At 36.1% G+C, this 15552-nt stretch overlaps 1 protein-coding gene across 2 annotated transcripts in view; it reads right to left on the bottom strand.

Moving 5' to 3' along the window:
* Positions 1-6352: 6352 nt before the first annotated feature.
* The window catches only part of CAP2 (cyclase associated actin cytoskeleton regulatory protein 2), a 142082-nt gene continuing 132882 nt past the window's right edge, over positions 6353-15552 (bottom strand). Inside the window, exons 12-14 of one of the 2 annotated variants that reach the window (XR_013993898.1) lie at positions 11090-11230; positions 6934-7755; positions 6353-6818 (exon numbers count right to left, since the gene is read on the bottom strand). Coding sequence is in view for 1 of the 2 variants with exons in the window: in XM_081057890.1 (XP_080914016.1) it covers positions 7672-7755; positions 11090-11230 (225 nt within the window). In the remaining variant the exon portion in view is untranslated. Of the gene's footprint in view, positions 7756-11089; positions 11231-15552 lie in introns of both variants that reach the window. The other variant, XM_081057890.1, reaches the window with a different exon arrangement.

Raw genomic sequence — 15552 nt, 5'->3', positions numbered from 1 at the left:
ATAATTTATCACATTTATACCTATTTTTATAATATCTTTGGTCTTATTTCTCATCTTGCTCTATTTTTTTCTATGTCATTCTCCTTTTATTTTCTGTATTTTGGTATATAACTATTTGTCCCATTTGTTTTCTTTTCCAGTGTTTTAAAAAGTATGTAGTTTTAAAAATAATTTTTTGGAAACTACAAAGAAAATTTAAGTTTCTCTAAAGAATTCTTGAACCTATATTTTTTCTCAAGACAGGGACTATGACTCCTGCTCCATTTATACTTAGTAACAATCACAAAGAAATATTTAAAAAATGCTTAATTTGCTCAATTGGTATCGCTACATTCTAAGCAGTTGTGCTAATAAATGCTTTACCACTTTTTTTAAAAAAAATAAACATTTGCAAGATATTATTTGATTTTTCCCTTTGTATTTTTTTTATATTTATTATAAAACATTTTCTTCATGTGTATACTTTTGAAACAAACCTATAATCTGAAGCAGACAAAAATAAATTGACAAACTAAAAGGTAATTATCTTCTTTTGAATGTGTTTTTAAATTATTGGATGTTTAATAATCATAAAGAATTATGGGAATTTTAATAATCAAATGCTTATAATGTTTATTCTGACAAATTCAAATAGTAAAGGATAAAGTGGAAAGGTCCTTCCCTCCAACCCATACTCTAAAGATAGCCAATGTTGCCATTTGAGAGTGTATCTTTCCATATTTTTCTCTATGCTATAATGATAATAATAACTAATACTTATTTAATCTTTACTATGTGCCATATATTAATTAATTTAGTTCTCAAAGTAACCCAGTGAGTAATTACTGTTATTATCATCTCTATATTAGGGAAGAACAAACTGAAATGTAGAGAAGTTAAGTGATTTTTACCCCCCAAATTATGCAGCCAGTGATAAAACTATGATCCATTCAACTACTATACTACACTGTCTCTTGTTAAATATGTTTATATGACTTTATATACAAACAAAATATAGTTCTTTGACAAACATTTTAATAAAAACGTTTTTAAAATCTTTTTTTCTGATACATGCTTATTTTACTTAATGTATTTGTACATCTTTCCGAATTTGTTGAAGGCATATCTGGTGAGTGAGCCAGTAAATCAGAGGGTTCCTTAGGTGGATATTAGTTTTGGTGGTCTAAACTTCTCTGACAAATAAATTCAAATGTGTAATAGTATAAACACAATATAAGTTTATTTCTCATTACACTTTAAAAAACAATGTACAGCAGAACCTAAGGCAGGTTCAGATCAGTGAGTGGCTGTCTTCCATATGGTGACTCAGGGACCCAGAGTAACTTGTTGTTCTTACATAATCAGAGCATATTGTCATTTGCATGATTAAGACTGGTTGCCATGTTTGAGGATCTGGCTGGTGGAAGGGAAAGGGAACATAGAGAAAACATGCTCTCCTAAAACACTAAATTTTAAAGTGGGATTTAAAATACTTAACACATTCTTTCAGGGAGAATTTAGTCATATGGGCATTGGACTGCAAGGGAGGCTGGCAAATGCAGTCTATTAAGGAAAGAAAATAGATTTTGGTGCCCAGCTAGTGACTCTGCCACAGGCAGTTCTGTTGTATATTTATTTAATCATATTTGAAAAAATATTTTTAGCACATTGATCTCATTTTTAAAGAATTACATATTTTTAAAGTTGTCACAGGCATTTGTCAAATGGATATACCTCTGGCTAGTGGCAGATCTAAATGGAAACCAGATCTTCTGACTCCCATGCCGATCTCTGTCTAATCAATGTAAGACTTACTTTACTTTTTTGACAAGTTAATGAAGTATGAGCTTTTGTTCTATGAAGATAAGCCTTACTGGAAATATGTCCATCAGCTTAGATGTTGAAGTGAGACTTATTTCTGAAAACTATAGAGTATGGAATTAATTTGAGAAAATAGCTGTCTAGGCAGTTGGTAGAAGCAGCCTGCAGAATGTAGACCATATTGCTGATGTAATTATTTTCGATGCTGCCAAATGAGAGAATATTTTGGTAACTCTCTGGAAAACAAGATTTTCGTTGGTTAATGATAGGATATCACTCCCAGAATTCCACATCCACTGAATAGGCTTACATTAAAATATTTACTTTTTATTGCTCAGATACTTGCATATCAGTGGTGATTGAGCATATAGGAAAGTGTTGACCACGTATTTAGTGATTCTGGGCAGGTAATTTGGATAACTTAGGTTTTCAAATACTATTTATTTTTCAATAAGCAGTGAAATTCATTTTTTTAGCTTAAATTAGATAAATATACAAATCTCTGTTTTGATTTGCTATTGTCAGAGTTAAAGAAGTGAGATCCATAATGGTGGAGAAAATTCCTAGTTATTTTATCCAACTTTTCTCTATCCCAGGGTATGTAAAACACATGTAACTTACAGCTCCTTTCAATGCCATATTGCCGTAAATATATATCCTTTTCCTAAAGATGCGTATCATACATGACTCTTATAAAATATTTCTCTGGACCTCTATACATCTTTTAGTAATGGTACAGGACAATGTCTTTAAATATTCCTTAGGGAGCATGCAGAAGACTCTCCTAGAACTGACAATCTACATCCATCTAACTGATATTTTCTCTACAACTTTTAAACTGAAGAAGAATGCCCAAAGCAGGGGGTGTTGTAATATCAGCCGCATGCAGGGCAGGCTGCTGGGGGCCATGTGTCAATAGCTCTCTAGAAAAGGCTCACTATTTGTTATGTGTGGGCATGACTATGCCCCATAGGGACAAGGAGCAGGGAAAATGTTTTCCCACATAAATCTCACTCCTTCCAACAGAATCTACAGAACTGTTCTGTTCATGGGGAGACTTCCCATTATAAGTTTATTGACTTCTGAGTTGAAGATATGAAGCCATAGAGTTATTTATTTTTTTAAATTCAAATGCACATCTTCTGATTAGTTTCCAAAGTGAACGATTGATATCATGGAAAATTACTAACTGAACTTTAATGAGAAAAAAACCCTTTATGATATTAGTGGATGGGATTTAAAAATTAGCATTATGGTTTAGTAAGTGTGGTCAATGGATGCATTTCTTTCATCTGGATCTTCATGTCAGTATGGGGTATCATTTTTTGACTATGATGGTCCTAAAAAGCAAGATATTGAAATAAGGTGACCTTAGAACTCAAATATTCAAAGTTATAAATTTAGACAAAAATTATCTTTAGATATAAAATGATACATTGTATTGGAGGGAACCCTGAAAAAAAAATTCTGTATTGATAGACAAACATTACTCTTTGTTAGTCACATTTCTCTGCCAAGTTACTAAACAGACAGCAGAGGAACAAAAACCATTTGGAGAAATCTGGATGAATTATCACTGGTTAATTTCAGCTGGCTTACTTTCTACTTGAAGCATAGATATTAGCTTCTTCATGTACAGAAACATTGAAATAGTTAAACTTGCAGAAGAAGGGTTTGAAAAACTATTAAAAACAGCTTGTCTCAATTGAAACAATTAAGCCCTTAAAGTTATATCTGTATCTGAAGTGGTACAGAAAGTGCCAATGGTTTAAAGTAATTCTTTTGAAATGCACATGTTTAATGAAAGTCATTTTTGGAATATTAAACTTATGAAATGATTCCTATGGATATGACATCAGAGCAAGGGAAAAGACTCCAGACCCATATCCAACTGCCTACTCTCCATTTCCAATTAAATGTCGCAAAGATATCACGAGTTAAACATATTCAAGACTGGTTCCCTTCAGATCTGGTTCTTATGGTTTCCTGTCACAGGAAATAGCTGGTTTTAAACCTTTGATGAGAAATAACTTTAACTAGAAAGGCAGATGAGGAAACTATGGATATGTGTGGGGAATGTGCATTCATTTTAGCCATGTTGAATGAAGTTGGGACAGGCAGGAATAGTCTGTGAATAGTTGGAATTAAGAATCAGGGGAGATGGATTTGGGTTGGGGATGTGGATTTGTGAGTCACCTGCGTGGAGGTGATAGGTGAAGTTAAGGGAGACAAATGAGCATTGGAGAGGGGGGGAAAGGTAGAAAGGAGAGGAGCCAGAGAAGCTTATTGTGTATCAAAGGCAAAGGGAATTTAATAAAGAAAATGTGATGTCAAAAGTCTCAGTGGATGAGGAATGAGATAAAGCCATGAGATTGAATGACTTTGGAGTTTCAGAAAAGTGGTTAGACTAGAAGTCAAATCACAGTAGTTATAAAAAGGTATGTGTGTGTGTTCTAGTTCTTGCTTTACTTCTACCTGGTTGCTTGTCTAATGTCTAATTTCAAATTGCTAATGTCAGTGGACTTCAGCTTTTTCACCTTTAAAATGAGGGGATTGCTTAGATAAACTCATCTAGCTTCTAGGAAGTTGAAGTAGACATTTTCAGTGAATGAAAGAGTGAATGACTAAAACTGTATGTACTTCCTACCAGTTCTAGACTTTCCATAAATAAGGAGACATGGTTAACATTGACTACTCACTTTGAAAGGAAGACTTGCTGTGGAAGGAAGACTATCAGTAAGAAATAGATTATGTAATGGACATAGCATTATCAAGGAAAGGATTTTCAAGACAACAAAGATTCTTGGATTATTTTATCATTTTGATCCTATAAAATGATGCTTTGTAATATTACAAAGTAAAGAGATACAGGAGACCTTTGCACTTAATTTTTTACTGACGCTTATTTTTGTTTTGATTTCTTGTGAATTTGTATGACATGCAATTCTGCTAAATATGGATTTCTTTGATAATATTTATTAGGTGATAGCTTTGGTAACATTGGAATTCAGCAATGTGCAAGAAAGAAAGCATATTGGAAATGCTGCATTGTCTTTGGTAATTGTTTTCCTATATATTGCCAGAGGTTTTATTGTGTGTGTGTGTGTGTGTGTGTGTGTGTGTGTGTGTGTGTGTGTTTTCCTTTTCCAACAAATTTAAGCTACTTGAAAAAACCAGTAGGTGACTTAGGGCACCAGGGCTGATAAAATAATTGTTTGAACCTCAAGTCTAGATTTAAAAAAAAAATTTATTGGGGAATATTGGGGAACAGTGTGTTTTTCCATGACCCTTCAGCTCCAAGTCAAGTTGTTGTTTTCAATCTAGTTGTGAAGGACACAGCTTGCTGACCCATGTGGGAATCAAATTGGTGATGCTGGTGTTATGAGCACTGTGTTCTAACCAACTCAGCCAACCAGCTGCCTCAAGTCTAGATTTTCAATATTTGCAGTGAAGCATTGTGAAAGGCTGATGTTAAGTCCAAGGTCAGTTGACAGAGAGTCTAAGAATTTTGAGTGGATTTATTTTTCAATATAGAATTATTACTATATAATGAATATGTAGCATGTCCTTTATAGAGTCTTTTCTTCCCATTTAAAATCTTTTCCTCCAGAAGTTTATTTGTAAATTTATTACAGAAGTTATGTTTATATTATACATTAAAAATATATAGTATATGAGGTGTGATAAAAAATACAGTAAATGTTTAAATTTAAAAAATGTATTACAGTAAAAGACACATTGCCATTAATCCCCCTCAAAATACTCCCTGCTAGCTTGGAACCTATCACATCGTTCTTGCTACTTTCTGAAGCAGTTCTGCAAGTCCTCTTTCATGAGTGTCTTTACTTCATCCTCCATCATGACAACACTCTGTGTCACACATCGCTTCCGGTACAGAAATTTCTGTCAGATAAAAACATCACGGAGTGTCCTCATCCACCTTATTCATAGGATCTAGCACCACGCAACTTCTGGCTCTTCCCCAAAGTCAAAATGATCAAAAAAGGTAAAGGTTTTGAATCAATTCAGGACATCGATGCAGTACAACTAAAGACACTCACAAAAGAGGACTTCCAGAACTGCTTCGGAAAGTGGCAAGAATAATGGGATAAGTGTGTTTGAAGCGAGGGGGAGTATTTTGAAGGGGATTAATGGCAATGTGTCTTTTACTGTAACACATTTTTTAAAAAGTTTAAACATTCACTATAGTTTTTATCACACCTAGTACATAATACTGTATCATACTTACAAATTTATTTTCTGGAATCTTTACATTATATCTATGAGAAGGATTTTCTCAGTGAAGAGACCTTGAATTATAAAACTGGATTCTAGAATTTTCTCACTGACAGATGTTCCAAATGCAAATGGCTTTATCTGATACCTATTAGGAGAAGCCATTCTTTGGGAAAGGTGATGGCATGCTGGGTACATTTTCTAATTCAATCAGAAGAATGCAACTTTCTTTCCTAAATCTGACAGATGAGCAAGGGACAAATCAAAGCAGGAAATAAATAAATAAATAATACATTTAATATCCAGAATTCATCACAGCATTTAAACAATTAGAATTTTACTTTATTTCAGAATAAATTTACAATTGAAAAAAAGATATTTACTAAAGCCACTACATTATTCATATAGACACAACTTCTATAGCAAAACCTTGGTACATGAGTATTAGTAATTTAAATCCTATATGGATATAGAAGATATCTAAAAAACGGAAACGATATATTCCAAAGGCTGTGATAGGCACAATATATATGCTTGTATTGGGTCTGCAAGCATTATACTATAATTCATTACACATGATCCAAGAAGTGGCAGCTTTTTCAGCACTATGTACTAAAAAGATACAAAGGAGTATGATGGTTACTCTTATGTTGAAAAAGCATGTACTATCAATACTACAAAATAGGAGCAGCAAGCCAAACCAACAAATAATTCCTTAGGTTTTTGAAGAAGTAATACATCTATGGCTTTTTCGTGTTCATTTTTGAGCCTGGTTAACGAGTCTGGCAAAGGGAAAAGAAGAAAGTAGTATATAATAAAACATTAAAGACATCACTTACAAGGCATCTGATATTTAACAGTTTCAAAATTGGAAAAAAAAATTAAGCTTGATCTTACTGTAAAATTGTGAGGTATGATATCTGCTTCCTCCCACCAATCTTTTGGCATAAAAATCTTTATGCAGAAAAGTAAAAGTTTTCGAAATGACACATGGTAAGAAATTATTTATGCTAAATCCTTACAATTTACTCTTGGTTTTAAATAACTAAAGAAAACAAGTCTTCCAAGGACCAGGAAACTGGATATGGTCCTTAGTATGGAATTTTGTAAAAATATGGGTCGAAATATTTATTCATTCTGACAGAGCAGTTACGCTGATAAAGGTGAACATGTAGTAATAAGAAGAAAAAAATGGTAACTTTTTCAGAGCATACTACCACTACATCATATTGAAATTGTCTAAAAGGTAAAAATATACATCTTAAATTCTCAAAGGTTTTATTTCCCAACTAGCAATTAAACGTAAGTGCAAAAATGAATCATGCAATATTTTTACCTATCAGCTACTGTGTTGATCTGAGGGAACAGAATTCTTTTTTTTTTCCCTTTAAATGTGCAATGCTCCTAACTCATCATGTGGAACTCAAATCACATGAAGGCAAACCATGAAGACATGTTAATACTTCAAAACGCCTGTGAAGGCATGTCAGAAATGATGCTGTTTCTACAGCACAGAATTGTTGGAGGCCAAAACTGAAGCAATAGGTGCTACTACAACTTCTAGGTCTTTAGTGCTGCCTTTTATTTAGTTTTTGGATGTGGGGATTCAGATCGGGGGTTCAGTCGCTCTGGAGGTTAGGCCATGATTTCTGCAGGCTCAGTGACCAGCTTGGATCCATCCCACGCCGTCTTGAACTGTTCAGGAACAGGAAATTCTCTCTGGAAAAAGCCAAGAGGAACAGAGATATTTAAACCCAGGCTTCCTTCTGCAAACAGATGGAAGGCTGACGAGTCTCACGTGATGGACAAAGACTTTTATGGAACTCAAACCCATTTCATGGCGAGGACTTCTGTGTCATATGGAGACTTGCATAGTCATGTGTCAGTTCTGTGACAACCTGCCAGCCTCATCATTAAAGCTAGAACTTATTAACAACCAGGCATTTTTTTTTAAAGCACTGGATATAAACTTGGTCAATCTCCTACGTCCCTATAAGCTAGATATTAATTGAGATGCCATCTGCAGCAAAGAGAGACCTGAGAGGTTAAACAACTGGTCCAAGTTGGTATCACTGGTAAGCAGAGCAGCCAGAGTTCAAACCTAGACAGCCTCTGTTACCCATGACTCTCCACCAAACTCAAACATGCACAGGAATCACCTGGACATCTTGTTAAGATGCAGACTCGGATTCAGTAGATCTGGGAAAGAGAATAACAATCTGCATTTCCAACAAATTCCCAGAAGACGCCAAGGCTGCTGGTCCCATCACACCGAGTAGAAACGTTTTATCCTGGTGTTACCTGTCTACACTGATGAAATATAAAAATGTGCTTTGGGTTCTATATAAATTGATTACCCTTCATCCTGCCACCCTACTCTTCCCACTGAGAAAGGAATGCACATGCACCACACACAACACACACACAGAGAAAAAAATTCAGAATAACCAAAACAAAGGTAGTTTGGAATCTCTCCTTTCCCCAGACAGTGATTCTCCAGTTATTTCAGAACAGGACCAAGAAGAGAGGTAGGAGAAGTCCCCTTGGCCCTGGCTTCTGTGGCTTCCCTGGACTTCCGGTCCATACAGCACTGCTGAAACTCTAGCTCTGTGATAAGCTGATGCCTGTCCTCACCATCAGTGAGATGTGATGTTTCATGGGAGACACACATGAGAACATATCTTAGGTGTAGGATCCAACTGTTTCTTTAGGAAGGAACCATTATTTATTTACGTTAAAGGGAAGGCCCTGTCTATAATGCATGATGAATTCTCCTTGAGTGAAATCTGTAATGCAAAGTCTTAAGATGAAGCAAAGAAACCAGTCTTAATAATTGTGTGTGTGTGTGTGTGTGTGTGTGTGTGTGTGTGTATCTGTGTGTGTGTAGCCAACATTCCTTCTGGAGCTCTTCTTTGATGAGTTAACAAGGCCAGATAGAGAGTACTTAGGAGTAAAGGCACCTTTTTGATAGTAACTGCACTTCAGCCATTCCCAATCTTTTTTGGTAGTAAAGTGATAGTAATATGATGACAGATCTTCTTTGGGGGACCGATTTCTTTTGGTATGCACCATCTCTACTATCCAATCCCAGATGACAATGCCCACAGCAGGACCTCTTTATTGTTCCCTATTACCTCCAACTGAAAAATGTGTGAAGAGGGCCTAGGACAGAGGGCACGAGATAATTTACTCACAGAGGGAAGACTGTACTGTTTCAAGTTCAGGTTTTGACCTATACTCATCCTTCAGGTAAGTGGATCTCACTCTTGGCTCATGCTGGAATCTCCTAGGAAGCTTTAACAAATACAGATGTCTGGATACCATGCCCGGGGATTGTAGCTTCATCAGTCTGGAGTGCTCATCCAAACCCCATTTGCTTTTCTTAGCACATCCAGTTTCCATGCAGCTGAGCCCTCTGCTTAAACAGCTGCAAAGGCCAGGGCTCGCCCTAATTTTTGGCTCTCCTCTCTGGAGCTGCTCTGTATTGGCTTTAGCACTGAGTAGTTTGGTTTAGGTGGAGAATGCGGGAGGAGATTCTTTAGCTCAGGGCGAGGCTGACCATTCACCTAGCGGTGAAGCACAGCCCAATGCTGGCAGAGTTTTGTTTTTTAGACTTAAATGATAAATTCTAGGCTGCAATATATATTATGTGTCCAGGTAGCACTGAAGAACTTACTGAGAGGTGAGGAAAGGACAGCTTAGCGGGCATTTGGGCCTGTCCAAAACATCCACAGAGACATTTGGCCCATGCCAAAAGGTCCTTGAAATGTGGTCCTATCCAAAACATCCATGCTTAGAAACCATCCCTGGGTTCAAACAACCCAGAATGAATTATTTCTACTTTTGTTTTACAGGATGAGTAGATTAAAAAAATTGTACCATGTTTGTGGGTCCAATAATTGTATTGTGGCTGTGTTGACAATAATAATCCTTTTTGCCTGGGTAGCCTGGCTGGTAATGGCACACGGGGTTAAGTAAGTGGGTGGGATTTAAATCTCTCTCGGAAGAGCGGGATTTATATTAACTTTGGACCAAATGTCTCCCTGGACTTTTTGACAAAACCCAATGTCCCTCAAGGAAAGGAGAACATGAGAGAGCAGTCATGTTTTCTGTCTAAGGAGATTAACCTGAGTGCTGATGGCTGTGTAGACAGCTGGTAATTGACCCACAGGCCAATGGGGGCCCTTCTTCCAAAGGTACCTGCTAAGTCATGTTTTCTCCCATCCTCCCCAATTCACGGCACCCTCCGACAATTAGAATCGGGGAATGATCTCTGGATTTATTTCCATACTTCCAAGAAGCAGTAACTAGTAGAAAGCAATAGCTTGCTTCTAAATAGTTACAACTGGCAGGTCCACCACACTGAGGTGCAGAGGATGTATTTATACTTTTTTTTCAACCTAGGAAGGTATCTGCATGCTTCTGTTAGAAGCTGATTTGTTGGGGGAGAGGAGGCAAAGAAAATGAATGGTGACAAAATCACTTAGGCTAATGTTTCTCAGAAGAGTGGCTGGATGGACTGTTGGCCTATTAAAACACAGATTCCCAGACCCCACTCCAAGCCTTCCGAGTCCCACCTCTACATTCGTGCTATGGGAGCTGGCATTTTCAGCAAGCTTTCCAGTAGATTCTTAGGCTGAGTTTGAGAACTTCTGACATAAGAATACCCACACAAATAGGTCTACTTATCACCCTCATATTTTTCCCCAAAGCATTTCTCCCTGTTTTTTTGTTGGCCTCCAGCATAGCAAAGGAAACATATTTAGTCCTAACTTATATGAACTCACATGCATGATGTACTATTTTATAAATGGTAGCCCATTCAGGTAATTATTAGTAAACTGCCTGGAGTCACAAATCCAGGAGTGAGCACAGTCAAGGAACTAAAAGGAGAGAAGATATGTAAAGGCAACTCTCTGAATGCCTCTTCTGCTTGTGAATTATTCTACAAATGAAGCTCATAGGTTGGTAGCTGACTGATTAATCACTCTCTAAGAATGTTAATAACGAAGGCTCAAGAAAAATTCTTTACAGTCTTTTAAAAGGTACTTACATAATCACCATCCTGGGGGATAAGTATATTCATTTCAGATGACTTGGCACTCACTATCTCACAGTCTAATGCATCTTCACTGAGGTATATGTGGCAGCCTTCTGTCTTATTAATGGAAATTGTTGGCACTCTCCCCATTACCTGAAATAGGAAAAAAAAACATGGGACCAAAGCAAAGAAATGGAAATACAATGTCCTCAAATAATTACAATCCATGGACCTAACCAAGTGTTAGGAATAGCTGGGTCAGGGCCGGAGAGGTGGGTTAACTGCACGGTCTCCAGTCTGAATTAAGTGTCACTTGGGGACAGAACCAAAGGACCACACAAGGGGATTCTCAAACCTCAGGGTCTCTTTCCTGAGACAAAATAAAAGGATTAATTTGAAAACAGCAGCTAAATGTTGAGAAAAAGTCTCACAACCCTGTTAGTGGACTTGAAACATATATTTGATTTCATGATAAAGGAAACAAGATGCATTTGCTTTTATGTACTTAAAATTTTAGTTTTTACAAATCTCTATGAAAGTTGGAATAAAACAAGTACTAATACTGTCATTTAAGAGCAAATAAATTGTTCTGTAATTGAGTAGATTTCTTCTGAACCTAAAGAAGAATAAATAAGAAACACTACAATTCTTTTCACATAAGTCCTTTGCCAGATAAAAATCTCACTGGTTGAATGTGAAGCTTAAATGAGATAATGAGTGTCTAGGTATTTTGAAATGTATTAATTTCAGGAACGAAAACTGGAGACTTAGTTCAAGCCACTCATTGTATAGCTAAAAGGGACCATACACAAGAGGAGGCGATTCTTTGTATTGTTTACAAATAACTAAATGCTATAAAAATTTTGATCAGTTTTAAATTTCTCTTTTAACAGTTTTCAGACATATCCCCAACATCTCTATAGGGGCAGACTGTTCCCCCAATGACCATATTACAACTCTATAATTTTCCTTCTTGTAATGGTAATTGAAGTGATAAACACATCTCCTCTTTCACCCTGAAGAAAAGGCTGGATTGCAAACCAAAGGAGCAACTCCTGTTGATGGTGCAGGTGATGTAAAGAATTCCTTAGGGGGAGTCTAGCCAGGTCACCACACTTCTCTGTTTTCTCCTCTCTCCATAGAAACTGGACACCGACTTGGAATTGAGCCCCAGTGGAAAAAAAAAAAAAGTAGAGGTAGTTCAAGGTCAGGTAAGCACAGGGCTTTGCCATAAGTAAAATAGAATAAAATGAAAATAATACATATCTGTATTTCAAGAATGTTTCAGGAGTAATGTTCTCACAATTTCTAAATTTGTTTATTTTATAATGATGAAGAGCATTTACATAATGACCAGAACTGTATGACTACCAGACAAGTAAAGAAAAGGAGTAAATAGTCAGTGAGTCTTTTATGAGACAGAGTGGGGCCACATGAGGCAAGTGCAGTATGCTAATACATTATATATATATATATATAGCTGTACTATGCTAAAAATGCTAAAACACCTTATGCATTTGAAAGTCTGAAAAAGCAATAGCAAAAAATTTTTATGTGTTCACAACCCAGTCAGTTCTTTTTCCATCACCATATATTTGATCCCCTTTACCCTCATCTATTTGTACATCTGAAACCTATGTAACTTTATGAACAATTGTCACCCCAATAAACTTTAATTAAATTTTTAAAAAATATTAAATAAATAAATAAATAAATAAATAAACCCCGATATGGCAAGAACTGTCATTTCCACAGTGTTTCAGTCAATACTACATTAGAGTAGACTATACATGCACTTTTCCCTGGTAGTCTCTGAACACTATGAGAACGGAGATTATTTCTTATCCGGAGAACTGGGTCAGAGTAGCTCCTCTGCTGAGTGACAGGTAATATGTGCCTTTGCCCAGGCCAATGCTCTAGCATTTAATACATGTTTCTGTATTAGTTTTGTTTTCCAAAAATTTATTTCTCCATAAAAATTTCCACAATTTCCGTGGAATCTCCTAGTCTCTTCTCTCTCCCATAATTTGTACTCTTTTCTAGGATAGTTTGCCAAAAACAGAATTACTGGATCAATTCACATGAACTTTGGTCCATGCCCTTTTTTCCCCTTTCAATCTTTAAAAAAAACAACATTACTGAGGTAAAATCTGCAAACATAGAATTCACCTGGTTTCAGTAGTATAATTAAATTTTAGTACAACTTAATTATATTTTTGTAAGTTTACAGTCGTGCAATCATCACTTCAAATCAGTTTTAGAATACTTCCATCATTCCCAAAATATCTCTAATGCCCATTTTCAGTCAATCCTGTCCTCATCCCCAGGCAACCACTAAGCTGCTTTGTGTCTCTATTGTGTCCAGGGCCTTTTAAAACAGTGTACTAAATGTTTTTTTTTTATTAATTATTAATTTTAAAAAATTTTCAATTACAGTTAACACTCAATATTTTATTAGTTTCAGGTGTACAGCATAGTGGTTAGACATTTACAGAACTTATCCCGGTAAGTGTAGTACCCACCTGGCAATTACCACAGTGTAGTTATTACCATATTATTGATTATATTCCCTATGCTGTACTTTACATCCCCATGACTATTTTGTAATTGCCAATCTGTACTTCTTTTTTGGGGGAGTGGGGGAGATTTTTGAATATTTTATTCATTGATTCCACTCAAAAAACTCATGCATTTTTAAGAAAAAGTTAGCTGTCTGTTTTAGTCAGAACTCTTTCAGCTGAAAGTAATGAACAACCCATCAAAACAGCTTCAATAAAAAGAGGAATTTTTTTTATTGAAAGTCTAAGGATTAGACTGAAAGTCTAAGGATTAACATTGAACACATATGGAGCTAGGTGCTTAAATAATGTCATTAGGAATCTTTTTTTTTAAATTAAAGTTTACTGGGGTGACAATTGTTAGTAAAGTTACATAGATTTCAGGTGTACAATTCTGTATGACATCATTTATATATCACATTGTGTGTTCACCACCAGAGTCAGTTCTCTTTCCATCAACATATATTGGATCCCCTTTACCCTCATCTACCATCCTGCTCTCCCCTTACCCTGTGGTAACCACTAAACTATTGTCTGTGTCTATGAGTTTTTGTTTCTTCATTTGTTTGTCTTGTTCTTTAGTTGTTTTCAGTTTTATATACAACATATCAGTGAAATCATATGGTTCTCGACTTTTTCTCTGACTTATTTTGCTCAGCATAATAATCTCAAGATCCATCCATGTTGTTGCAAATGGTACTATTTCATCTTTTCTTACAGCTGAATAGTATTCCATTGTATATATATATATATATATCACAACTTCTTTATCGAGTCATCTGTCGAAGGACACTTTGGTTGTTTCCATGTCTTGGCCACCGTAAATAAAGCTGCAGTGAACATTGGAGCACACGGGTCTTTATGTATAAATGTTTTCAGATTTTTTTGGTAAATACCCAGGAGAAGGAGAAGGATTGCTGGGTCACGTGGTAATTCTATTCTTCACTTTTTGGGGAAGTTCCACACTGCTTTCCACAGTGGCTGCACCAATCTGCATTCCCACCAACAGTGTATGAGTGTTCCTTTTTCTCCACAGTCTCTCCAACATTTGTTACTATTTGTCTTGTTGAGGAAGCCATTCTAACTGGTGTGAGGTGGTATCTCATTGTGGTTTTTATTTGCATTTCTCTAATGATTAGTGATGTTGAGCATTTTTTCATATGTCTATTGGCCATTTGTATGTCTTCTGTGGAGAAATGTCTCTTCAGGTCTGCTGCCCATTTTTTAAAAATTGGATTGTTTGTTTTGTTGTTGTTGAGTTGTATGAGTTCCTTGTATATTTTGGATATTAACCCCTTATCGGAGGCACTGTTTGCAAAAATCTTTTCCCATTCAGTTGGTTGACTCTTTATTTTGTCGATGGTTTCTTTTGCTGTGCAGATGCTTTTTAATTCTATACAGTCCAATTCATTTAATTTAGCTTTTACTTCCCTTGACTTTGGAGTCAAATTCATAAAATGCTCTTTGAACCCAATGCGCACAAGTTTACTACCTATGTTTTCTTCTATTCAGTTGGTTGTTTCAGACCTTATGTTTAGGTCTTTGATCCATTTTGAGTTAATTTTGGTGACAGATAGTAGTCTAGTTTCATTCTTCTGCACGTGGCTTTCCAATTTTCCCAGCATTTATTGAAGATGTTGTCTTTCGTTCGTTGCATGTTTTTGGCTTCTTTCTCAACCATTATTTGTCCATATTTATGTGGGTTTACTTCTGGGTTCTCAATTCTATTTTAGCGGTCTGTGTGTCTGTTTTTCTGCCAATACCATCCTGTTTTGATTATTGTTACCCTGTGGTTCAAGCTGACGTCAGGGACTGTGATACCTCCAGCAATGTTCTTTTTTCTTAGGATTGCTTTGGCTATTCGGGGCAATCTGTACTTCACTTTTCTCACAAAGTCCCCAACTCCCCTCCCATTCG

This window comes from Rhinolophus hipposideros, assembly GCF_964194185.1.
Source record: "Rhinolophus hipposideros genome assembly, chromosome: 8".
In the NCBI taxonomy this organism is placed as follows: Eukaryota; Metazoa; Chordata; class Mammalia; order Chiroptera; family Rhinolophidae; genus Rhinolophus; species Rhinolophus hipposideros.
The sequence above is the reverse complement of the archived record's forward strand: the minus strand, read 5'-3'. Positions and strand labels throughout refer to the sequence as shown.